At 36.1% G+C, this 24,626-nt stretch overlaps 3 protein-coding genes across 4 annotated transcripts; 2 read left to right on the forward strand and 1 right to left on the reverse strand.

Moving 5' to 3' along the window:
- The first annotated feature begins 8,049 nt into the window (after positions 1-8,049).
- LOC135671454 (probable LRR receptor-like serine/threonine-protein kinase At1g05700) lies at positions 8,050-12,980 on the forward strand. Its single transcript, XM_065179595.1, has 5 exons — positions 8,050-8,176; positions 9,187-9,754; positions 10,562-11,061; positions 12,196-12,331; positions 12,420-12,980. The coding sequence occupies exons 1-5, from the start codon at positions 8,107-8,109 to the stop codon at positions 12,493-12,495; spliced, it is 1,350 nt and encodes a 449-aa protein (XP_065035667.1). The 5' UTR covers positions 8,050-8,106; the 3' UTR covers positions 12,496-12,980.
- A 212-nt stretch (positions 12,981-13,192) lies between these two features.
- On the forward strand, positions 13,193-16,916 carry LOC135671455 (probable LRR receptor-like serine/threonine-protein kinase At1g51880). 2 transcript variants are annotated; one of them, XM_065179598.1, is made up of 6 exons: positions 13,193-13,497; positions 14,502-14,764; positions 14,864-14,990; positions 15,480-15,548; positions 15,632-15,824; positions 16,271-16,916. In XM_065179598.1, exons 2-6 carry the CDS (start codon positions 14,681-14,683, stop codon positions 16,659-16,661), a joined length of 864 nt encoding a protein of 287 aa, XP_065035670.1. In that variant the 5' UTR covers positions 13,193-13,497; positions 14,502-14,680; the 3' UTR covers positions 16,662-16,916. The 2 variants fall into 2 exon arrangements, with proteins under 2 accessions (XP_065035670.1, XP_065035668.1); XM_065179596.1 differs by lacking the exon at positions 13,193-13,497 and having other exon boundaries at positions 14,155-14,764.
- A 6,137-nt stretch (positions 16,917-23,053) lies between these two features.
- Positions 23,054-24,528, reverse strand: LOC135671433 (zinc finger CCCH domain-containing protein 35-like). Its single transcript, XM_065179544.1, has one exon. The coding sequence runs from the start codon at positions 24,510-24,512 to the stop codon at positions 23,379-23,381; it is 1,134 nt and encodes a 377-aa protein (XP_065035616.1). The 5' UTR covers positions 24,513-24,528; the 3' UTR covers positions 23,054-23,378.
- Positions 24,529-24,626: the final 98 nt, after the last annotated feature.

The following is a 24,626-nucleotide window of genomic DNA, read 5'->3' on the forward strand; positions in this document are numbered from 1 at the left end:
TTCACGGCAACTACGACGGCCAAGCCATTGGGGACTCCGTCGCCCCACCGCTGCTATTCCATCTCTATGTCGGTGTCAACCTCCGGCAAACCATCAACATCACCGAGGTGTTCGCACTTTACGGGGCCGAGATTATTACTGCCGCCCCGTCCGACTCCCTGTCGATATGCCTGGCCAACATTGGTTCGGGAACACCGTTCGTATCTTCGCTGGAGTTGAGGCATATCGACAACCACCTGGCGTACCAGGACGCGACTCAATCCGCTGCACTACTGTTCCACAGTCGCTACAACTTGGGATCCCTCAGGTAAACGCAGACCTTCCACTCCATGATTGCTGAAATTTCTTCTCCCATACGGATTGTACATTGTTCATGCCTCGCGTGGAGAAAGGGGATTTCTTGAACTCTAGGGTTTTCTCCTGTCTTTCCTTTATTTACCAAATCAAACAGAGAACCGCGTAATGTGGGGGGGTATACGCGATTCATTGCTTAGGGTAGTTCTTTTGAGGCTGAATCACTAATGAAAATTTGGAAAGGGATGAAGCCTTGATCTTCTATAAAGGGTACAAAGTGCTATAATCTGTTTGTAGTTATCTCAAAAAATTGTAACAAACATAAAGACTCATTTGCACTATAGAAGTAATTAACTCTGTATACTCTTCGATTACAATTTTGATTAAACTGACTCTCAATTTTAACCACAGATGTCCAGTAAAAGTGTTCATCGCTAGAAAAGACTATTAGACTAAATCAAACCCAATTAAGATCCAAGTTTAATTATCTATAGAAGCGAAATTACAATGAACAATACCGTAATTATGGTTCTTTAATTACACAAGTTAGACACGAAGAACAAGCAGCTAAATGAACTTACCATAATGTTATAATTTGATTACACTAATTTGATTACACTAATTTGCTATAAGCTCCAATAATTCCAAAGACTTGATTATTGTAATGAAATGTTTGAGATATTATGCATAACTGTCAATCTTATAATCTTATGTTCAGAGGATATGAGTACTTTTCGGGAAAAAATGTTAATTATTCTTTTTGAGTCCAAGCACTTGAACCATGCATTATCAGAAATCATAATTTATATTCTTCTGCGCTTTTACTTCTCGTGGTGATTTGACGCATATGAGATGATAAACAAAAGTTAGATTGACAACAATATATATGACTGAGATTGACAATATATAAAAGGACTTGGTTACCGAACAACAAGTGATGTATCTAATGGTTCTGATGTGCCTGTAAATATCATTTCAAGATAGTTATTCATAAGCTAGGTCAAGGACAATTTGGATATTAATATCAATGGTAAGATCATACAAACATCTAAACCAAATCATATAAGGTGTTGGCTGTAGGTGTGCTCATGCATGTGAAACGTTTTTCCGGGCAGAGTTGTGTCAAAATGCTTCATGGAGCCCATTTACTATTTTGAAATGAATATTAAAATTTGTTCCGAGGGGGCTACAATAATCATCTATATGGCATGCATCCGATTACATGCCAACCTTGGATTTTTTTCACAATAGATTGAATTCAGTACGGTGGACCATGGTTCATCTGTACCGAAGCTATCTCTTTCCTGAAGTAAATAAGAATTTCTCTCTGCATAGCATATCAGATATTGGCTTAACCTGTAAAATTAACAGTTGATGCTATGATGGGGATAAAGAAATTATATCAGATGAAGATATGGCAGGGTGATCCTTGTGCTCCGCAGCAATTCATTTGGAGTGGAGTAAATTGCACCTACTCAAGCTCTGGTACCCCAAGAGTCACCTCATTGTAAGCTCCAAGATTTGGTTGTTTTAAAAGACATCAATAAAAAGCACTGATTCTGATGTAATGATTTCTACTTTATTTTCTTTTGCAGAACCCTCTCTTATCATGGGTTGAATGGTGCTATACCAAATGCTTTGGCTAATCTGAAGGTCCTTAACTATTTGTAAGTTTCTAAATTTATCGTCAGAGGCTGCTGGCTAGCAACATCATGCAGAGAACTTGAGAACAATTTGTAGATGTTGCATGAAATTGACTTGTTACCCTTTTACATGTGTCTTTTATTCACTTCTAATCTCCTTTTTCTAACTTCATAAACAAAAGGCTTTTGTTTTTTCATGTTAGTTGCCAAAATTAGGAATGCAGATGGACCAGTTTACAAACCAAAGCATTAGCTTGGGGTTTTCTTTAACCACATCCTATAACATCCAAACTGAACTAATATGGCTTTACTAATGCAATCTGGTTTCCAAGGACCAAAGTTATATAGATCAACATGTAGCTACTTTTTTTTTAATGAAATTTCTCATGAAAACATATCAATAACTAATGTAATCCATGTATTTTGTCTCAGGGACTTGTCAAACAATGATTTAACAGGCCCAATACCGCCCTCTTTAGAAGAATTGACATCACTCAATGTGCTGTAAGAACAGATTTTTCTCTCTTACACAATTCACCTGGTGCATGCGTTTTCAATATCGAAAACTTCAATTTTGTCGTGCGCATGCTTCAGGGCTTCTTTCTCCACATATTATATGCTAATGGTTGAGCAAGATCAAACTTTTTGCAGAATTTTGTCAAATAACCGACTCAATGGGCCTATTCCAGCTTCTTTGTGTGATGGACAGTCAAAAGGATTGCTTGAGTTGAGGTTTGTGCTGTAGTCTAACATCCCAAATCTTCCCACGATTCCTTCTACCTAATACTAATATCTTATTAACTTTATGTTCTGCAAAGAGTGGACAACAATCCCGATATATGTCTCTGTCATAGTACATGTCAAATTGGCAGCGAAGGAAGGAAGCTTGCTACAGTCACCATTGTGCTGATCTCTGTCGTCCCAGCGCTGATTATACTGCTGCTCCTATCATTGCTTTTATTCTTCTTGAGGAGAAGAGAATCTACAACAAAATTGTGTAAGTGGTTTTAGGCAAGTAATAGCTAATAAACATACAATTTTGTTTTATAATGTCCTTTTCTTCTTCAGCAAAAAGGCAATGTTAGAAGTGAGATAGAACTCTTCTTAGCTGTATAATATCAGGACATGTCTGTTCTGATATCATAGAGAAAAATAACTTCTTTTATTGCTGAAAAGATTTCTTTTCTCTTTTACATAGGGTAACAAAAGTGAGACTCGTCAAGCAGAGATTTCTAACTTGGTTTCTGTATCTGCCGTAGTTGTTAGCGTTCAAACAACTTTTTTATCTAAATATTTTTTGGTTTAGTTGGAGCAAACATCTATCCAGATGTAAGCTTATGGTAGATACCACACTCTACTTCAAGGGAAGTTTTGTATTCCCTAAGAACCATTCGTTATGATGAACCTTCCCATCTCTGATTTGGGTTGTAGTTATTGCTGATCTTTTAAACTGCAAACTAATTTAAGTAAAAATAAATATTTTTAATTATATTGGAAACACTTCTCTGTATATATCGGATGTTTTAAATGTAATATCCCTCATTTTTAAAATAGTTATAAGGATTTGTTTGTAACGTAAGGATCAGTTTTGAAATGTTCATAAAGCACCATTTATAAAATCTAAAGATATATTTGTAAATATAAATAATATAAGGATTGAATTGTAAAAAGAATAAAAAGACAAAATATCTTCCATTGTCTCTACATCTCTGCCTTCTTCCTTAAGAATCCGGAGAAGACAGCAAGCTGTGGAAAACAGCCAAGGATTTTGGGCTTAGGGTTTTTGCTCAAATCCTTTTATTTGGGATCTATTTCTTCAAAGTCAAGTATTCTAACCCTTTTCCATTGCAAATCTAATCTCTGCTTTTGCCTTGAATATAAGAAATTTGAAGAGTTCTAGCTTTGCATCTGATATCTCTCTCGTTTATATGTAAAGTTTTAAATATAAAAATTTCAAGATTTATGACATATCTGTCTTGTTTTTGCTATAACTCTTTGTACCGAATTCTGATTTGGGTAAAACTTACTTTATCTAAAATTAGACTCATATATTTTTCTTTTTATACCTTGATTGATTTATTCGGAGTTCAAATGACTGCCCAAACATTTATTTCAATTGATCATATGAATTCTATTAAATAAAGATCGTAATTCTTTATCTTTCGATACTAAACTGTTTATAACTCCTTGTTGAAAACTCTTATTAGTGCAAAACATACATTGATGGAAATTAGACTCGTAGAGCACCTTGATTAAAAGATTTGGAGCTCAAATGCTACCTATACTTCTATTTGAATCGACCTTGTGAATTTTGCAAAACAGATATATTGTTCTCGGACCTTTCGTTATTATATTGCTTGTAACAGTTTGTTAAAAAATCTAATTTGTATGAAACATAATTCTTTGGAAACTAGATTCATAGTTTACGTCATTGATATACTATGCTCTTTACTTCATTTGTTATGAGCAAAATATGTTTTGAATGAAATGATATTTGTGATTCTGTATTTAATGAGATGATATCTAAGAATTCTTGTATCCCTGCCTTATATTTCGATACCATGTTTGTTTGAAACTATCCTCTCTCACCATGATTACATTAGTCACTTGCTAAGCTTTGTTGCTCACTTCGTTGTTATATGAATTTTTCAGGATAGTTTATCGCTCGTTAAAATGTTAGAATTGAGCTAAGACAATGGAAAGCTATTCAGATTGTTGGCAGGTCTTTTGGGTTGTTATATTGTGGTTATTGTATAAGTATATTTTGCATGTAATGAAATGTGTCAACAAATTTGGATTGATATATTATGTAAAAACTTTAAAAGACCTTATGTTTGAGATTTTAGAATGTTAAATTAGTTTTACAATGATATAAACTTATGGTAAATGGTTAGAGTTTTGATCGTATAAATTCTTATGCTTGAGGATTTATAAGTGTTGTCGATGTTTGTTAAGTTTGCTTGAATTTTCAAATGTTTGAGTGATGTGCTGTACGATGGAACTCAAAAGAGAGCCTCTATAATATTTGGGGTAATTATAAAGTAAAAGCCCTTTAATAGGTGTTTTTGTTGGTATCTGTTCACTTTCTAAGTTCATTGCATGGCGAAGACAATTTTTTTTGCTTTCCCTCTTGATAATTAATTCCTCCTCCTTGAATTATCAAGAAATTTAAATGCGTGGGCTAAAAGTTTCTATTGCTGGTATTTCAAAAGATTATAAATAACAATGTTTTTGAATTATTATTTGGCAGTTCAGGTTTTTTCTAATAAACCTGCCATCATCATTTCTTCTATTTAAAATGATTTGATAACTTTCATCGATTCGGAGAAAATTAATTTTTTTATTATGTGAGATCAATTAAAGATTTGGATCATCTCCACTCAAGCATAATTCACTTTGTATATCTTCTCATGTTAATATCAAATAATTTATATCTTTTTCTCAATAAGAATCAAAGTATTTTTCATATCTTATTCTCTCTCTTAAAATCTAAAGATACATAGAATATCTATAGAAGAAATAATCCTATAAACCTCTTCATATGACTCCTTTAATGCTGTTCTAATTTAATGGTAAGATTAACCCAAGTCATTCATCCACTATATATCAGGTCTTCCTAGTCAAAACAAATATTAAGAGATATTAAGAGACTCTGAGGAGAAAACAAAGTCATGTTAAATAAGGAGAAAACATATATATATATATATATATATATATATATATATATATATATATATATATATATATATATATATATATATATTTCTCTCTCTCAAAATCGAGAGATATATATGATATTTATAAAATAAACAATCCCTTCAATATGACTCTAATTTATTGGTAAGATTGGGACATCCTAACCCCTTCAATATTAGTAAGACAGATCCAAGTCATCCGTCTACTCTATATTAGGTCTTCCTAGTAAAACAAATATTAAGAGACTCTAACATAAAACAAAGTATGTCAAACGCAAACGTTGTGTGTGTGGAGAGAGAGAGAAATCTCTATTTCATCTCATTTGATGAATAATAGAAATAACTTTTAAGTAGTAATCAGAAATAGAATCAGAAGTATCTTGCTGTAATTTTTCTAGCTCAACTCGTAAAACTTGTAGACGAAGATTTTTTACATTATCGACACCACTAAATGTTTTTTAAGCATTTCTCAAGTCTCTTTTGAAGTATTTATTGGAGCAATGATCTCGAACATTGTATTATCAAGCCCTTAGTAGATCGTGAAGGAAGTTTTTTTTCTTCTTCCTTCGATCTTTGAGTTATTTTCTTATTTTACATTCATTACTCCTTCTGTTGGACTTGGTTCAAAAAATATATCTTCTACAAACTCTCATACATCTTGGGAGCTTTGAAGAATCTTTATTTTGATATACTATATATCTTTTTTTCTTTTTTCTTTTTTGTCAATCTAGGAAACTAGAGTTAGATTTAGGAATCACTATAAGCGATAGATTTAGGGATATGAGAGAAGATCTGTAATATCTTATTGACTGGTTCACGTGACTAAAGAGAGATAGAAAAGATTTGTAATCTCTCAATAATGTCATGTCATGTCTCTCTATGAGGTCCTATCTATTTATAGGCAAGAGTAGAGGGTCTAGTATAAGTAATTAGGAGAATCCCTCCCATCAAAATCATCTTCGAAAAAATCCTATTATAATTAGACATCATTTGTATTGATCGATAACCATAATCAGAATATAATCATATCCATAATATATTTTACATAATTAGATATGACCACATTATCTAATATTATCAAGCAATGATAACCATTTCAATTTTGTATAGGTCTCGAGATTAGCTTATGAAAGGACACCTCCAAGCATAATTCTCTTTGTATATCTTCTCCTATTAATTTCAAATAAGTTATATCTTTCTCTTAGGAGGAATCAAAGTATTTTTCACATCTTATTCTCTCTCTTAAAATCTAAATATGCATAGAATATCTATAGAAAAAATAAAACTCTTCGATACGACTCCTAAGATAATGACATTCCAACCTCTTAAATACTGTTCCAAGGTAAGATTAACCCAAGTTGTCAATCCGCTCTATATCATATCTTCATAGTCAAAACAAATGTTAAAAGACTCTCAACTAAAAAATAAAATAATGACAAATACAAATATTGACTCAATGGCCTCTATATTATGCCAAAGTCATGAGTTGGACATCCAACTAACAAAGACTCCTCTTATATATATATATATATATATATATATATATATATATATATATATATATATATATATATATATATATATATATATATATATATATATATATATATATATATATATATATATTCTTCGCATCTTGTTCTCTCTCTTAAAATCTAGAAATATATATGATATTTATAAAAAAAAAAATAAACCTCTTCAATACGACTCTAATTTAGTGGTAAGACGATGACATCCCAACCCCTTCAATACTGTTTCAATTTAATAATAAGATTGATCCAAGTTATCCGTCTATTCTATATTAGGTTTTTCTAGTAAAACAAATATTAAAAGATGATGTCAATCTCTTTAATATTGTTCCAATTTAGTGATAAGACTGGTCCAAGTCGTCCATCTGACTTTATATCAAGAGACTTTTAGCAAAAAAATTAAAAATCTACGTATCTGTACACGTATATGCATGTCACTCTCTCTCTCTCTATATATATATATATGATATTTATAAAAATAAAATAAACCTCTTCAATACGACTCTAATTTAGTGGTAAGACGATGACATCCCAACTCCTTCAATATTATTTTAATTTAATAATAAGATTGATCCAAGTTATCCGTCTATTCTATATTAGGTTTTTCTAGTAAAATAAATATTAAAAGATGATGTCAATCTCTTTAATATTGTTCCAATTTAGTGATAAGACCGGTCCAAGTCGTCCATCTGACTTTATATCAAGAGACTTTAAGCAAAAAAATTAAAAATCTACGTATGCTGTACACGTATATGCATGTCACTCTCTCTCTCTCTCTCTCTCTCTATATATATATATATATATATATATATATATATATATATATATATATATATATATATATATATATATATATATATATATATATATGTACATGTATGTGTATGGTGCCCGCTGAAGCAAAAATCTGCGGATGGCATCGAGGAGTTGAGCTGCAGGGAAACGATGAGAAACTTCATCGTCCGAGTCTGCTTAGGTTGGATGGCAGCAGCGATTCTGGTGAATGGTCAGCCAGGTACTTTGCTTGCGATGTGCATAGCTTTAGCTTTTTCTTGTTCTCAAGCAGCACCCATTGCAAGAACATGCTCGTGACCATGGATCTCTCTCTCTCTGGTGGTTGCGTTCTCATGCTGACTCCATTTGAATTGCATCAATTGATGATGACCACAGATTTCCAATTTCTCTTCTCTTTTCTTCCATTCTTTAGTCTGCTGCTCCTCTTTCTCTTCTCTACCAATTTCTCTCCCTCTTTTTCTTTTTTCTCTCGGCAAAATATTACTAGATTAAGAAGTAAATGCATGTATATTATTAATTTAGATTTTGATTATTCAACCTGGAATGCTCATTCCTAACCAATCATGATCTTAATCCATATCTATCTTTGAGAGAGATGGTATCGAGCAATAAAATTATTTTGATGGTGTACCCAATAAAATCCTTTGATTCTTATATTAGTTTAGGGATTCGAGGATTCAACTAAATACTAAGTTCATTAAAGAACAAATGATCTAAGAGAGTTCAAATCTCACAACATACACCTCAGGGGCCTTTATATAGTGAGGTCAAAGATTATTATACTCAATATCATAGTAAATTTTCCTGAGACTGACTTAATCATTACATCATCCAAAGTATGATGATATAGCAACCACAACAATATATATATATAGTATGATGATGATATAGCAATGACTACTCCGATTCATGACATTCATATTAGACTTATATAATTAGTTGATAGTTCAATAGTTTCTTTCGCCATAACGTACATATTGATAGAAGATAAGATTTTTCCAACTTGATAGAAGATAAGATTTTCCTAATTATATGAGGAAATCTTTATTCTGTTTATTCTGTTGAGGGAAATCTTTCCTCCTAATCTGTATAAATAGGAGAGGGAACATGTTAATATATTCAAGCTAAAACTATTTTATTTCTATAATAAAACTTCATCATTTATCTTCTATTATTATCATATATGTTATAAGAACTGATCACCCAACCCAAATCATGTATGTGAGAAAGGATTCGTGAGCATCGACTGTGGCATCACTCGTGGCTACACGGACTCCGAAACTGGAATACTGTACCAAGTCGATGAAGGATACATCGACACGGGTAGAAACGTCAGAATCGCTGAAACGTACTTCCAGAATCGTAAACAGGTGCAGACGTGGTTCACCGTTCGAAGCTTTCCCGACGGAACTCGCAACTGCTACACCTTTCCCGGGTTGAACGAAGGGGACAGGTATCTCGTAAGGGCCTCCTTCGTTCACGGCAACTACGACGACCAAGCCTTCGGGGACTCCGTCGCCCCACCGCTGCTATTCGATCTCTATGTCGGTGTCAACCTCTGGCAAACCATCAACATCACCGAGGTGTTCACACTTTACGAGGCCGAGATTATTACTGCCGCCCCGTCCGACTCCCTGTCGATATGCCTGGCCAACATTGGTTCGGGAACGCCGTTCATATCTTTGCTGGAGTTGAGGCATATCGACAACCACCTGGCGTACCAGCACGCGAATCAATCCGTTGCACTACTCTTCTACAGTCGCTACAACTTGGGATCCCTCACCAACGACACCCTCAGGTAAACGCAGACCTTCCATTCCATGCTTGCTGAAATTTCTTCTCCCATACGGATTGTACATTGTTCATGCCTCGCATGGAGAAAGAGGATTTCTTGAACCCGAGGGTTTTCTCCTAGCTTTCCTTTATTCATTGCTTAGGGTAGTTCTTTTGAGGCCGAATCACTACTGAAAATTTGGAAAGGGATGGAGCCTTGATCTTCTATAAAGGGAACAAAGTGTTATAATCTGTTTGTGGTTATCTCAAAAAATAAAGACTCATTTGCACTGTAGAAGTAATTGACTCTGTATACTCTTCAATTACAATTTTGACTAAACTGGCTCTCAATTTTAACCACAGATGTCCAGTAAAAGTGTTCATCGCTAGAAAAGACTATTAGACTAAATCAAACCCAATTAAGATCCAAGTTTAATTATCTGTAGAAGTGAAATTACAATGAACAATACCGTAATTATGGTTCTATAATTACACAAGTTAGACACGAAGCACAAGCTAAATGAACTTAGCATAATGTTATAATTTGATTACACTAATTTGCTATAGACTACAGAAATAATCACATGTATCTGATACAAATAAGTGATCAGAAATAGGAGATCCCAGGAGATAGATAATTACCACAATTTGGGAGAGGACAGCAAACTCGATGAGGACAATGATTAACATTGTCGTGTGTGGCGAAGGAGGAGTCTTAAGGAACACGACTAGCATAATCTCTCTTTATTATGCCTTTGAAAAGTGGTTGAGTCTATCAAAATCATATCTGTATTAATAATATAGATTGGTTAACAAATTTCATGCTGTACAGGTATCCAGAAGATAAATATGATAGGACATGGGATCCTTGCAACAGTTATATTGGTTGTGAAACATGGTATTTTACGAGCAGTACTTTGGGAATCAAGACCACTCGTGGTGATGCTTATGAGGTCCCAGGCGTGGTCATGGGGACTGCAACTGTTGCTGCAGATAATTTTACATTGCAATATTTCTTGCACTATGGCCTCAATTCGAGTGTTCAAACAACATTCTATATCTATTTGCACTTTGCTGATTTCGACTATTTAAGTGGGAATGGAAGTAGAATTTTTCAGGTGAGAGCAGATGGGGAACCCGTTAGTGACAACATCAGTCCTGCATATCTACTGGCAACTCATGTCCATTTCATCCATCAGCTGGCGTACCCAGGTTTAGAAGGTTATTTTAATCTGACAAGGGTGGCCGGTTCCACCCTTCCCCCCATCCTCAATGCTGCTGAGGTTTACATTCCTATTAATCTTTCAGTTTTGGCAACAGATGCAGCCGATGGTATGCTATCCCACCACTACTTTGGACATCCATTGCTCTAGTCCGGTCAATAACTTGTATCATCTGCTTGTTCTTTTTTTTTCCCCCCTCAAGGTGAACTGTGTTTTTCTTATTAATTACCTGCACACTTTTGGAAGCCTAACATGCAATGTGGCCATTCATGCTTTCCCCCCCTTTTATCCATTTTCTGAAGGAAAAAAGTGTAGTATGTTATTGGCATAAAACCGTGCATTATCCATCTCACTGGTGTCTTACCTGAACATATACAATAAGTTGTTTGCTTATTTAGCCGATTGCTGATTTGAAGTTTACATATTAAGTCAAAGATGAATACATTGTTTCTTTCCTTTATTTTGTTTTAGCATTGGTAAAATGAAGCACATTTTCTGCTACCTTTGTTAAAATAATCAGTCTACGGGAACGAACTTAGGGATCCATTTGGTCAACTTGGAGTGTAATCCCAAAGACTTGATTATTGCAATGAAATGTTTGAGATATTATGCATAACTATCAATCCTATGTTCAGAGGATATGCATACTTTTCAGGAAAAAATGTTAATTATTCTTTTTGAGTCCAAGCACTTGAACCATGCATTATCAGAAATCATAATTTATATTCTTCTGCGCTTTTACTTCTCGTGGTGATTTGGCATATCTGAAATGATAAACAAAAGTTAGATTGACAACAATATATATGACTGAGATTGACAATATATAAAATGACTGGATTACCGAACAACAAGTGATGTATCTAATGGTTCTGTTGTGCCTGTAAATATCATTTCAAGATAGTTATTCATAAGCTAGGTCAAATACAATTTGGATATTAATATCAATGGTAAGATCATACAACATCAGGATTTTCAGTGATCAAAATTCTATCGTTTAAACCAAATCATATAAGGTGTGGCTGTAGGTGTGCTCATGCATGTGAAACATTTTTCCGGGCAGAGTTGTGTTAAAATGCTTCATGGTGCCCATTTACTATTTTGAAATGAATATTAAATTTTTTTTCGAGGGGGCTACAATAATCATCTATACGGCATGCATCCGATTACATGCCAACCTTGGATTTTTTTCACAATAGTTTGAATTCAGTATGGTGGACATTGGCTTAACCTGTAAAATTAACAGCTGATGCTATGATGCGGATAAAGAAATTATATCAGATGAAGATATGGCAGGGTGATCCTTGTGCTCCGCAGCAATTCATTTGGAGTGGAGTAAATTGCACCTACTCAAGCTCTGGTACCCCAAGAGTCACCTCATTGTAAGCTCCAAGATTTGGTTGTTTTAAAAGACATCAATAAAAAGCACTGATTCTGATGTAATGATTTCTACTTTATTTTCATTTACAGAAACCTCTCTTATCATGGGTTGAATGGTGCTATACCAAATACTTTTGCTAATCTGAAGGCCCTTAACTATTTGTAAGTTTCTAAATTTATCGTCGGAGGCTGCTGGCTAGCAACATCATGCAGAGAACTTGAGAACAATTTGTAGATGTTGCATGAAATTGACTTGTTACCCTTTTACCTGTGTATTTTATTCACTTCTAATGTCCTTTTTCTAACTCCATAAACAAAAGGCTTTTGTTTTTTCATGTTAGTTGCCAAAATTAGGAATGCAGATGGACCAGTTTACAAACCAAAGCATTAGCTTCGGGTTTTCTTTAACCACATCCTATAACATGCAAACTGAACTAAACCAAAACACTATTGTTGTGTTTTGCTTCTAATATGGCTTTACTCATGAAATCTGGTTTCAAAGGACCAAAGTTATAGAGATCAACATGTAGCTACTTTTTTTTTTAATAAAATTTCTTATGAAAACATATCAATAACTAATGTAATCCATGTATTTTGTCTCAGGGACTTGTCAAACAATGATTTAACAGGCTCAATACCGCCCTCTTTAGAAGAATTGACATCACTCACTGTGCTGTAAGAACAGATTTTTCTCTCTTACACAATTCACCTGGTGCATGCGTTTTCAATATCGAAAACTTGAATTTTGTCGTGCGCATGCTTCAGGACTTCTCTCTCCACATATTATATGCTAATGGTTGAGCAATATCAAACTTTTTGCAGAATTTTGTCAAATAACCGACTCAATGGGCCTATTCCAGCTTCTTTGTGTGATGGACAATCAAAAGGATTGCTTGAGTTGAGGTTTGTGCTGTAGTCTAACATCCCAAATCTTCCCACAATTCCTTCTACCTAATACTAATATCTTATGAACTTTATGTTCTGCAAAGAGTGGACAACAATCCCGATATATGTCTCTGTCATAGTACATGTCAAATTGGCAGCGAAGGAAGGAAGCTTGCTACAGTCACCATTGTGCTGATCTCTGTTGTCCCAGCGCTGATTATACTGCTGCTCCTATCATTGCTTTTTTTCTTCTTGAGGAGAAGAAAATCTACAACAAAATTATGTAAGTGGTTTTAAGCAAGTAATAGCTTATAAACATACAATTATGTTGTATAATGTCCTTCTCTCTTTCAACGAAAGGCAATGTTAGATGTGAGATAGAACTCTTACCTGTATAATATCAGGACATGTCTTCTCTGATATCAGAGAGAAAAATAACTTCTTTTATTGCTGAAAAGATATTTTTTTCTCTTTTATCTACGGTAACAAAAGTGAGACTCGTAAAGCAAGGATTTCTTGCTTGGTTACTGTATCTGCCGTAGATGTTAGCATCCAAACAACATCTTTATCTAAATATTTTTATGGTTTAGTTGGAGCGAACAGCTAAAACAGATGTAAGCTTACGGTTGGTACCACACACTACTTCAAGGGAAGTTTCTATTCCATCAGACCATTCATTATGATGAACCTTCCCAACTCTGATTTGGGGTGTAATTATGCTGATCTTTTTCAATTCTAGTCTTGTCTAAATTCTGCTTGAGATTAAAATTTTGATAAAGCTAAGTTCTTTATCAAATAGATCAAGATTAAATGAGTCAATTTTTAAGCCATGTGTAATACAAACTTATAAACAACTAGTGGGTTGATAAATAATAATTTATTATCTACCATTCTACCAAAGCTTGACAAACCTTGTATATAAGTGTGATTGCCTAAAATTAAGTCAATTAATTTTTGGCTAACTTTTTCACCTTTGTATTTGTAAAGTGTGTTTTAGGTTCATCAATGTTCTTTACGCTCATTATTATAGAGTCTGTTTTAGAATTATCTACACAACTTTTCTAAATTAATTACATGATCCTGGACATATTTAACATACAGACAATGGAAAGTGATCATTAGTAGGTATATGAGTTATTATGAATCATAGCTCATGAAATTTCTCTCTGGAGGTTACAAGTGACTTGCGGATGCATGTTTTGGAATTCTGTACTAGCAACTTCACCTTCATTACAATGAGAAGCAGTGTTAACAGCACTCTTTTTGTTTCTTTTAATGAAATAATAGCACCGCCAATTCAAGACGCGCTTGCTATACCCGAAACCCATAGATTTACATATGATGAATTGAAGGCCATCACCAACAATTTTGATTTTGTACTTGGAAAGGGGGGGTTTGGGAATGTTTACCATGGTCAATTGCATGATGGCACTGAAGCTGCAGTAAAACTTTTGCACTCACATCGGATGGTCAAAGGGACATCATCTGAGGAGTCCATGTCTGCAAATTCTGGCTCCAGATCACATGGGCTGAAAGAGTTTCTAGCCGAGGTATGCAATCTATATGAATGCATTTTGGTGGACTAGCATTTTAATGAACAAATAGGTTATGGATGAAATTAAGTATATATCTTCCTCTTTGGGTTGCAGGCTCTTCTCTTATCGAGGGTCCATCACAGGAACTTAGTGTCTTTGATCGGGTACTGTAGAGACAGCAATCAACTTGGACTTGTTTATGAATATGCTGCTCGTGGAAGTCTTAGAGATCATCTTTCAGGTAAAAAAGATGTTGAATAGTATTCTATGATCTGAGCTACTGCATGCTTGGAGAAGATTGAATCCAGTTTAAGTTGCTTTACCCGAAAATGTTGTATCTTTCAACAGTATATTTCTCATTCTCCACCTAGAATTTCTCTCTCTTTCCTTTGTCATACATTATCATTGGATTGAATTAATGCAATTGATAAGATATTATCATGTTAGTTTTTTTTTTTTTCTTCTAGCAAAAACAGTACCCTGATCATTATTTGTCAAGATTCTGGAGCTTAGTGTAACTGACTTATCCAGTACAATTTTTCATTTTTTATAAACATTTTAGATTCTTAACTGCACCTTCTTTTCTATAGATAAAATGTTCTTTACTGTATCTGAGACATTCAGAATCTTTATTGCATTGTCAAATTCATCTGGTCCTTACAGAACTGTGCAACATAATATTCTTGAGTTAATTTTACGTTATACTGAATTTATGGAGTTCATTTTACAGATAAAACTGGAAGTAGCCAAACATTGAGTTGGAGAGAACGAATTCAGATAGCAGTGGAAGCCGCACAAGGTGATCTTTCAATTGGTATTGCTTTTTATATATCTATCTTTTCAAATTTTCACTTTCTGTTCCACTGAACAATTTATGAACAGGTCTGGAGTATCTACACAAGGGATGTGTGCCACCTATAATCCATAGAGATGTGAAGACTAACAATATCCTCTTAACATATGACTTTGAGGCAAAGGTAGCAGATTTTGGGCTGTCAAAGCCTTTCCTGACCGATGCCCAGACTCACGTATCTACTGATGTTGTGGCTGGCACTCCAGGATACATAGATCCCGAGTATGTTTTCTACTTCACAGAAGTTTGCCAGATAATAATAATATTTGCAGTGTGAATTGCTCAGGATTTCCTTGATTGCCCCTCTACTGACAAGTCGGTTTAATTTGTTTTATAGAGAATCTAAGAATTACTTTGGCAACTAAATGAAAAAGAGAATATGATGTAGAATCACAATGAGAAGAAATCACAAAAAAAAACTTCTTTTTCCAAATGTGATGCAGATTTCTTTCTTAGCTAACTTTACAAGAGGAGAGGAGAATCACGAACAATTGTTGCACCTTTCTGGGATGGTTATTTTTGCCCCTTTTACATCTATAAAATATTCATAGGAATCATGTTAAATTAATGTATGAGTCAAGTCAAAACAATATTCAATCTTCTTAGTTTCTTCTCCAAAAGTATCATACTAGTTACCAAGTACTCAATTGATACATTTCTTTTTTCAGGTACTCTGCTACCTTCCAGCTGACTGAAAAAAGTGATGTATACAGCTTCGGAGTTGTTCTTCTGGAGCTGGTTACAGGCCAATCAGCCGTGTTGGATCAACCAAAAAGGTGTCACTTAGTCCAATGGGTACGATCGAGGCTAGCTGAAGCCGACATCACTAAGGTGGCTGATCCAAAACTCGGAGGGCAATACAACAACTGCTCGATCCTAAAGGTCATTGATTTAGCAATGCGATGTGTTGATATTTCTGCTGATCAGAGGCCAACCATGACCCAAGTGGTGATGCGATTGAAGGAGAGTTTGCAACCAACCGGAGAACAACAATGGAAGTGTGACCCAAACGCATATATGGAAATCAATGATGCTGGGAATAGTGGAATGGCAAGATAGCTATGCTTGCTCGCCTCTCACTTTAGAGTTTCCGTTTGTCAAATTTGTAAATATAAAATTGTGTGAGAACAAATTGTGTTTGGATCATAATGTTTGATGAGAGCTGGGTAGGCTCCAAAAGTCTCCTCCTATGAGAAATCATTCATCCATGTATGAGTACTGCCTGTGTACTTACTTGCAAGCAAGTAACAGGTGATTCTTTCTCTTGTAACAGCAAATGGTGTACAAACAAACGCCGATATTTTGTATGGCTTAGATGCATGTTAGCGTACATGTGGCGGCTCTTAAAGAAATCAAGTAAGATGGATTGGATTTGGGTGAGCTTTGAGATTCCTCTGAAATCTATAAGATTCCTCTGAAATCTATAGGGAGAAGAGACAGAGCCATCATACAAAAGGAAGAATAGGATAAAATAAAATATTGTATCCTATATCTATAACTATAAAAACTCTGTGTTTGATGACCCTATAGATCGGATTTATATATTATATTATATTATATTGTTTAAAAGATTTGTTAAAGGATCAATAGTCAATTTGATTTATGAGACCTTTAATGCATGAATACCTTTATGATATCTTAACACTGTGATCACTGAGCAGGTCAATTCACCGAGTTTGACTTTTTGTTTCCCCTCGCATCTGTCTGTTGCCTGACTTCCCTTTCTGCTGACTTCTTTGTGCTGTGGACAATGGCCTTTCTCGAATCAAGAGATTGAGTGTGATGATACGTATCTATTAGGAAAATGACTTCAGGAGTCGGTAGATGATGAAAAGAGGTGAGAGAATTAAGTCGGAGCAAGGAATTCGAGGCCTGAAAAATACTAAACGGAAGGATCGGTGACTGTCTGATGACTCCACCTGATGAGTTGCCATTGCAACTTTAGACTTCAGCTGATACCACAATCAATCAATCACCGTTGTAGAAGAAAGTAAAGCATGCGAAGAAAAAAAAGGTCGGAGAAGACGAGAGAGAAGGATCCTTAACAGTTCGATCTGACAGCATATTACTATGTGACTGTGGCGGTGACGGTGGTGCTGCATGTAGTCTTCGGATGTGAACATCAGTACGATGCTGGTGATGAGTCCCCATCCATGGCCAATAATTCTGACACACAACAAAAATAAAATTAACAAAATATTATTAAAAAAGATTTTCACAAATTGATTTTATAAGTAAAGATGGAAAAAAAATAATCTTCTTGATTCTAAAATAGTCATATAAATATGTAACATCGAAGATTTTCGAGAACCCCCCATCATTTCGTATATCAATCACATATACATTGTTATTTTTTTTTTTAGATCTTATATGATCATATTTCTTTAGTTTAAATTTATTATAAATATCTATAGAAAATCTCTCTTTTCACAAATATCTTAGAATCATATCTCCTTGCTTGAACACCTTCTTTCTCTTATGCTTATCAATTACTTCTTCCTTTTAGCTAGCATTGGTAGCTTTCAACTTGTTACTTCAGCTAGCTTGGGTTTAATGTACTTGTTCGATAATGTTGTTAGTTGCTATACTCATTCCAAGATGAATAGTGATACTCCGATAGAACTATGAATTACATCGTTATAAGCATATTTAACTTGTGCGAGTGTCAAATCTCATTGTCTTGGTTTATCACTATAATTTGTAGGTGAGTTATGCAGCTAAACTTCAAACTTGAATCAAATATTTTTCATAAGGTTAGCCAAAAATAAAATCAAAATTTAGAATCTTTATCATAAGTGATTGATTTTGGTACCCTAGGACCTAGGTGCACGACTTCTTTAAAAAATAGTTTGACAATATGTATTGTATCTGAACTCTTTCAACATAGTATAAAATGAGTCATCTTAGAGAATTGATCTATAACCACAAACACACAGAATCAACTCCCCTCTAAGTTCTTGACAATTTGAACACAAAATGTATAGATAAATCCTCCCAAATGTCTTCTAAAACTGGTAATGACAAAATTGCCAACATCCCTTTTTAATTGTGGCTAGAAATACCTCTCTTTGACGCTTGCTATTATTTTCTCACCTGAAATGTCAATTGAGTCCTCCTTGTAAATCTCGAATAACCTTTTCTGGACATCCTCGGAATAAATAGCTTGTTAACTTTGAATAAATAACCATCATGGATATGAAAATCACCTTTATGTTTCCTTAGCAAATGTCTCTCAAACATTTTTTATGTCCTTGTCCTAAGGATACATATCCTTCAAGCATTTAAACCTTACAACTTCATTACTTAAAGAAACCAATAAAATTACTCTTCTACTTAAAGGATCAGTAACACGATTGGAAGTATCAAACTTGTGTTTGATCACATTAGGCAAATTGCTCTATGTGGAAAGCTCATCTTGCATGCATCTTGTTTAAGTACTTCTGATTCTTGAAATCCTTTAGAGCTTTATGGTTTGAATATATTACAAACGATCAAGTAATATTCTCAATTTCGTAAATTTATATTATAGCATACAATTCTTATTCTTAGGTAGACTACTTTTCGCGTGCTTCACTTAGCTCCTCATTGAAAAATATAATTGGTCTTCCTTCTTGTAAAAGCACTACTCCAAATCTAATTCCACTTGCATCACATTCTACTTCAAAAGGTTTTTCAAAGTTGAGTGATGTAAGCAATGGTGTAATAGTTAACTTTTCTTGAATCTCAAAAAAGAAACTTTCCTTTTTTCAAACAATCAACAATATAAGCGACAATACTACTGAAGTTTTTAATGAATCTTTTGTATAAAGTAGTAAGACCATGAAAGCTCGTCACCTCTACGATGGTATTTGAGGTAGGTCAATCTCAAATGGCACGAATTTTATTTTCGTCTACATGACTATCATCGGCACTCACATTGAACCCTAGGAAGATTAGTCGATTTGTCAGGAAGTTACACTTCTTCGAATTGACATATAATTAATTGTATTGCAAAACATCTAGGACTTGTCATAAATAGTTCATATGTTCTTTGATTATAGATTAAAATGTCATCAAAGTAGATTATTGTAAATTTCAGGATGAATGGTTTAAGTACCTGATTCATAAGCCTCATGAATATACTTGGTGCATTGGACAACATAACTAACTATTCATATAAGCCTTCCTTTGTCTTGAATGCAGTCTTCTATTTGTCTCTGGATCTTATGTGAATTTGATGATAACAACAGCAAAGATTAATCTTTAAGAATATCTTGGAGCCTTGTTGCTGATCCAACATATCTTCTAGTCAAGGTATGAGAAAATGATACCTGATCACGATTTTGTTGATAGCTATACTATCTACGCACATCATCTAGCTTTCATCTTTTTTGGGCATCAACAAAGTCGAGACAGCACATGGGTCCATACTTTCTCGAATATGTCCCTTTCGTATCAACTTTTCTACCTTCTTCAGCATCTCATTCTCTTTAGGTTCATCCGATGGTGAGGCAAATTTGGTAGACTTGCTCCTGAAGTCAAATCAATTTGGTGTTGAATATCTCTTATGGGTGGAAATCCATATGGTAAATCTTTTGGAGTGATCTCTTTGAATTCTTCCAATATTAATCTTACTTCGTTTGTAATCTTTGCTTCACGTGGCTTTTCTTGCTTCGTAATAAGAGCAAAGCATGCTCTTATTTCTTTAGAACTAGTAATGAATTATTACACTGAGTTAGAAATGGATAAAAAGGACTTCCCCTCTACTTTAGAAGTATTATATTCATCTCCATCCATATCAACTACCTTACATATAACTTTCTTCTTGTAGCTTTTCTCAATTGAGAGAGGAACTTAACATATCTAAATTACAGTGACAATTGAGCCTTCTTTAATCCACCCTAGCTAGTATAGTGTTGGATGAGCTTTTGTTTATAATTTTAAGTATTTCACCGTTGATTTGGATATAATGTTTTCATAGCTTTCACTATCTATGATCAATGCATAGACTTTATTATTAATATTACATCAAGAATGGAAGATTTTCTTATGCCGAGATGGATCTTCTTGCCTTAGGATGAGTAATAATCTTTTTATAACACATGCGACATATTCCCCTTCCTTTGCTATTTCAGCATTATCAATATCATCAATTGTATCATCTTAGGCATCTCCTTCTTCTTCAAAGTCATCTTTGTAATTTGTAAGGTTGATAGATTTACGAGTACGATACTCGTTGAAATGATAATTAAGCTCCCCACATTTGAATTACTTCCAAATGTCGAGCATATAGATTGTTTGTGATAGTTGGGATATACTTCGCTTATCTTGTTGCTCCTCTAATATTTGTGACTTGATTTGTAGGTTGTATTAACTTAATCACAACTTCTTTCTCTTTGTTAAGAACAGGTGATGTTATTGGAGTAGAGAATTGTCACATAGCAATTGATGGACGAGTCAACAACATTTCAACCTCTAATGTCATATTATAAATTTAAGGACATTCAATATTTAATTATAAATTTCAATCCATTAACGTACCTTATTGTTTGTTGGTCTTCTAACTATGATAAGTTAGATTTAAAAGTTCATCAATATACTCTGTTACAAATTGAGCACATTGGATACAGTTTTAGTATTATTGAAATACTAGTTATTCATAGTCTAGAGGTAGGAATCTTCCTTTGAGAAGTTGCTTCATCTTTCGTCATATTTATATTGATGTCTTTTCTTATCTTATACAACAAGCTTGACTTGTTTATGATTAGGAATATCCATCATCTCGAAGTAGTTCTCTACTTCATAACTCTAGTCAAGAAAAGTTTCAATGCTGAGATTACAATTAAAACTATGGAGGTCTAATTTGATGTTGTAATCCTCAAATAGTCTATTTCGTCTAGATAGTGCTTAATGTCTTTCATATCTTTTACTGTCATCTTTGAGTCATCATCAAATACTGTTGGTCATTGTGGGTTAATAGTACCATGTCGGTTTAAGTGTCGAGGTTGAGCTGTACCTACATCTCTTCTTTGGTTGGTTCTGTAAGAGTCCACAATTCCTTCTTCGTTTGACTCATCTTTATAGGCTGGTTGCATACGTTGAATTGCAGGCCTGTGTTGATAATTAGGTTAGCCATTAGCATCAACTCTAGCACGATTGATCCTACTATTATCATGAACTCTTTTGATGACTGAACCTAAGTGAGCATATCATAAATCTCTCGAAGTTCCTGGGTTAAACTTGCTTTTGTGCTTCTAACGCCGCCTATAAAGCTAGCACTCTCCGATCGTTATTGATGGGGTTGTTGTCATTGCTTCCATCATGAAGATCATCATCGTCGAATTTGCCACTACCATCATTGATAACGTCATAGTTGTTGTCACCGCCACTAAACCTCATCTTAATGAGTTATAGGGTTGTATTTAGCAAATTAAATTTATGATATATAAGATTCACTATAAGTATAGAGTATACTTGTTAATTTCCTAACCGTAAATCTATTATGCTAACACCAAAAGCAAGACTCTAATACCAACTAATTAATGTAGAACAAAAATAAAATTAAAAAAAATACTACAAGAAAGAATTCTAACATTATAGCGGAGTAGATTTTACAATAGTTGAAAGATATTATTTGTTGATGATTTTATAGACTTAAAGGAGGCTTTTTATTTATACTAGTTCTAGGTTTTAAAAATTAATTATATAATAATATGATGTAAATTTAGGTTTTAAAAATTAATTAATTAATTAATTAATAATATGAGATTAAAAAATATAAAATTAATAAGTAGATAATTTTAGATTATTTAAAAATAATCTTCTATTAAATTCCTCTCCTATATTGATTTCATCTCTCAGATTAATTAATTACACATCTTCTTCTTACTCCGATTTGGATTTGGATCCAGCAAACTATGAGCTCCTCGGAAAGAACCACACACTGATGTCTCCTACGTATTTCCAAAGATTAAGCTTTGCCGCATGGCTAATCAGTTGATCTTTACCTGACGATTCACAGATTTCATGTCTTGTCACGTAAGCGATGGTGAATTCCACGGTGGAGAAGAAGATAACGTCGACCGACGGGACGGACAACGATGTCCACGAGATGTTGGCCATCCTTTTTCCCAACACTCGGAGGGGACCGATACGACGCTTATCCTCTCCCTTCTTTTCCTTCCACTTCGATTGACCTCTCGCCAAAGCTGCAACGCCATGACCGCTCTTTAACTCAGCTCATCAGATGATCTCCGGGGTGATCGATTGATTCCCTGGCAGAAGGAGACAGGTTTCCTGCTGCACCCCTTCCGATGCATCAGCCTTTAGATAGATACACGAGTGAGTATGCATGCATAAAGAAACACCACCTGGTCTGCTTCGTTTGTATTTTATCGTGAAGCAGTCGACACGCAGCATGTCGATCGTCTCATCTGCTTCGTTTTGAACACCATATCAACGTTGCAATGGACTAATTCATAATCTCCCAATCTATTGGGTAGAAATTAAGCTGAGATTTACACTGTCCACCCACATATGACAGACACAGATGCTAGCATGATCCTTAATTCGATCGGCATAACGAGATCGACGAACGATGGATGCTATCCCCACGTCCCCAGACCCAAAAGCTATACAGCAAGTGATCGCTCCTCTCCTTTTTCTTGCTTACATGTAACTTCGGAGATTCCGAGGTTCACAAGAAGCCAAGAAAGAACGAGCGCAGATGGCATCCCAAAGTTGCACCTTTCTTCCTTTCTTCCTACCTGCGATCTTCTTGCGATTGGCAACTTTCCGCTACTTTAACAGCTCTGTCACCCACCCCACGTCCGGTGCGGCCTCCGCCTTCTCAAAAGTGCTGCCTTTGCTCAGCCTCTCGAACATCTTCGCCCTCAGAGCCCTCCCGGACTCCACCCTCTCCGCCGGCTCCTCTTCCTCTAACCACCTGGAATCGCCGCACGTCATCGCGGCGGCCGTCGGCGTCGACGGCAGGCCGCAGAAGCCTGCATTAAACCCGGCAAATGACGCGCCCCTCGGCGAGGCAAATCCACCGCTTCCCACCTGCGACCCCCAGGAGATCGGCGCCGACTCCGCCCTGCTGAGCTGCAACTGCCTCAGCGACGCCACGATCTCGTTCACCGATGAGCCCGCATGCCATGACCCCCGCCGAAGCTTCGCGCCGTCGGGTGATATCGGCGGAGACTCCGTTGGCGGGGAGTTGGGCGGCGAGATCAGCGTCGAAGTCGGCGAGGCGGCGATATTCTTGGGAAGATAAGAGTGCAAGGACGAGTGCCGGCGAGGAGGCGACCCGTCGTAGGAGTCGGCGGCGGTCGCGGTCGATGGGGAGTTCTTCCTGTGCTGCGGCGGCACCACGCGGAGCTGGTCGGGGGTATGAGCGAAGAAGCAAACGCGGCGGCGGCAGGTGGTGCCGTCCTTGCAGGGCTGGGTGCGGTAGCGGTCGGGGTGGAGCCAGCACTCGAACACCCCGTGGGCGAGCTCGCAGGCGTCGCCGCGCTTGCACCCGGTGGTCTTGCGGAAGTCCGGGCAGGACGTGCCCGAGTACCGGTGCTTCCGCGGGTCGCGGCGGCGGGCCTTCTCCCCCGGGTGCGCGAAGGGGCACTCGGTCCAGTCGTGGGCGCGCCCGCGGGCGCACCGCCGCACCTTGAACTCGTACATCCGGAACTCGTCCGACGCGTACGCGTCCACCAGCGAAAGGTCCTCCTCCCCCGCGTCCTCCTCGCGGCCGACGCAGAGATGCAGCGCCGCGAGCGCGGCCTCGTCTTGGAGGACGTCGCCGGCCGTCGGATCATCGAAGGAGGCCCAAGGAGGTACGTGGACCGTCGCATTGTGATAGCAGCTACCTCGTCCGATCATCATCGACATCATCTCCGTCTTCTCATGCTCTCCGGTTGCCTCTGCGCTCCACGGCATTTAAAGGAGCAGAGCAATGGGGGGTTGGGTTAGAAGCTAACCGCGGTTCAAAAAAGCTCTGTTAACTGACGGCGTTTCGGTTCCGTAGCGTAAGCGGCATCGGGGATGACGGAG

Source organism: Musa acuminata, unplaced genomic scaffold (genome assembly GCF_036884655.1).
Source record: "Musa acuminata AAA Group cultivar baxijiao unplaced genomic scaffold, Cavendish_Baxijiao_AAA HiC_scaffold_1139, whole genome shotgun sequence".
NCBI lineage: Eukaryota > Viridiplantae > Streptophyta > Magnoliopsida > Zingiberales > Musaceae > Musa > Musa acuminata.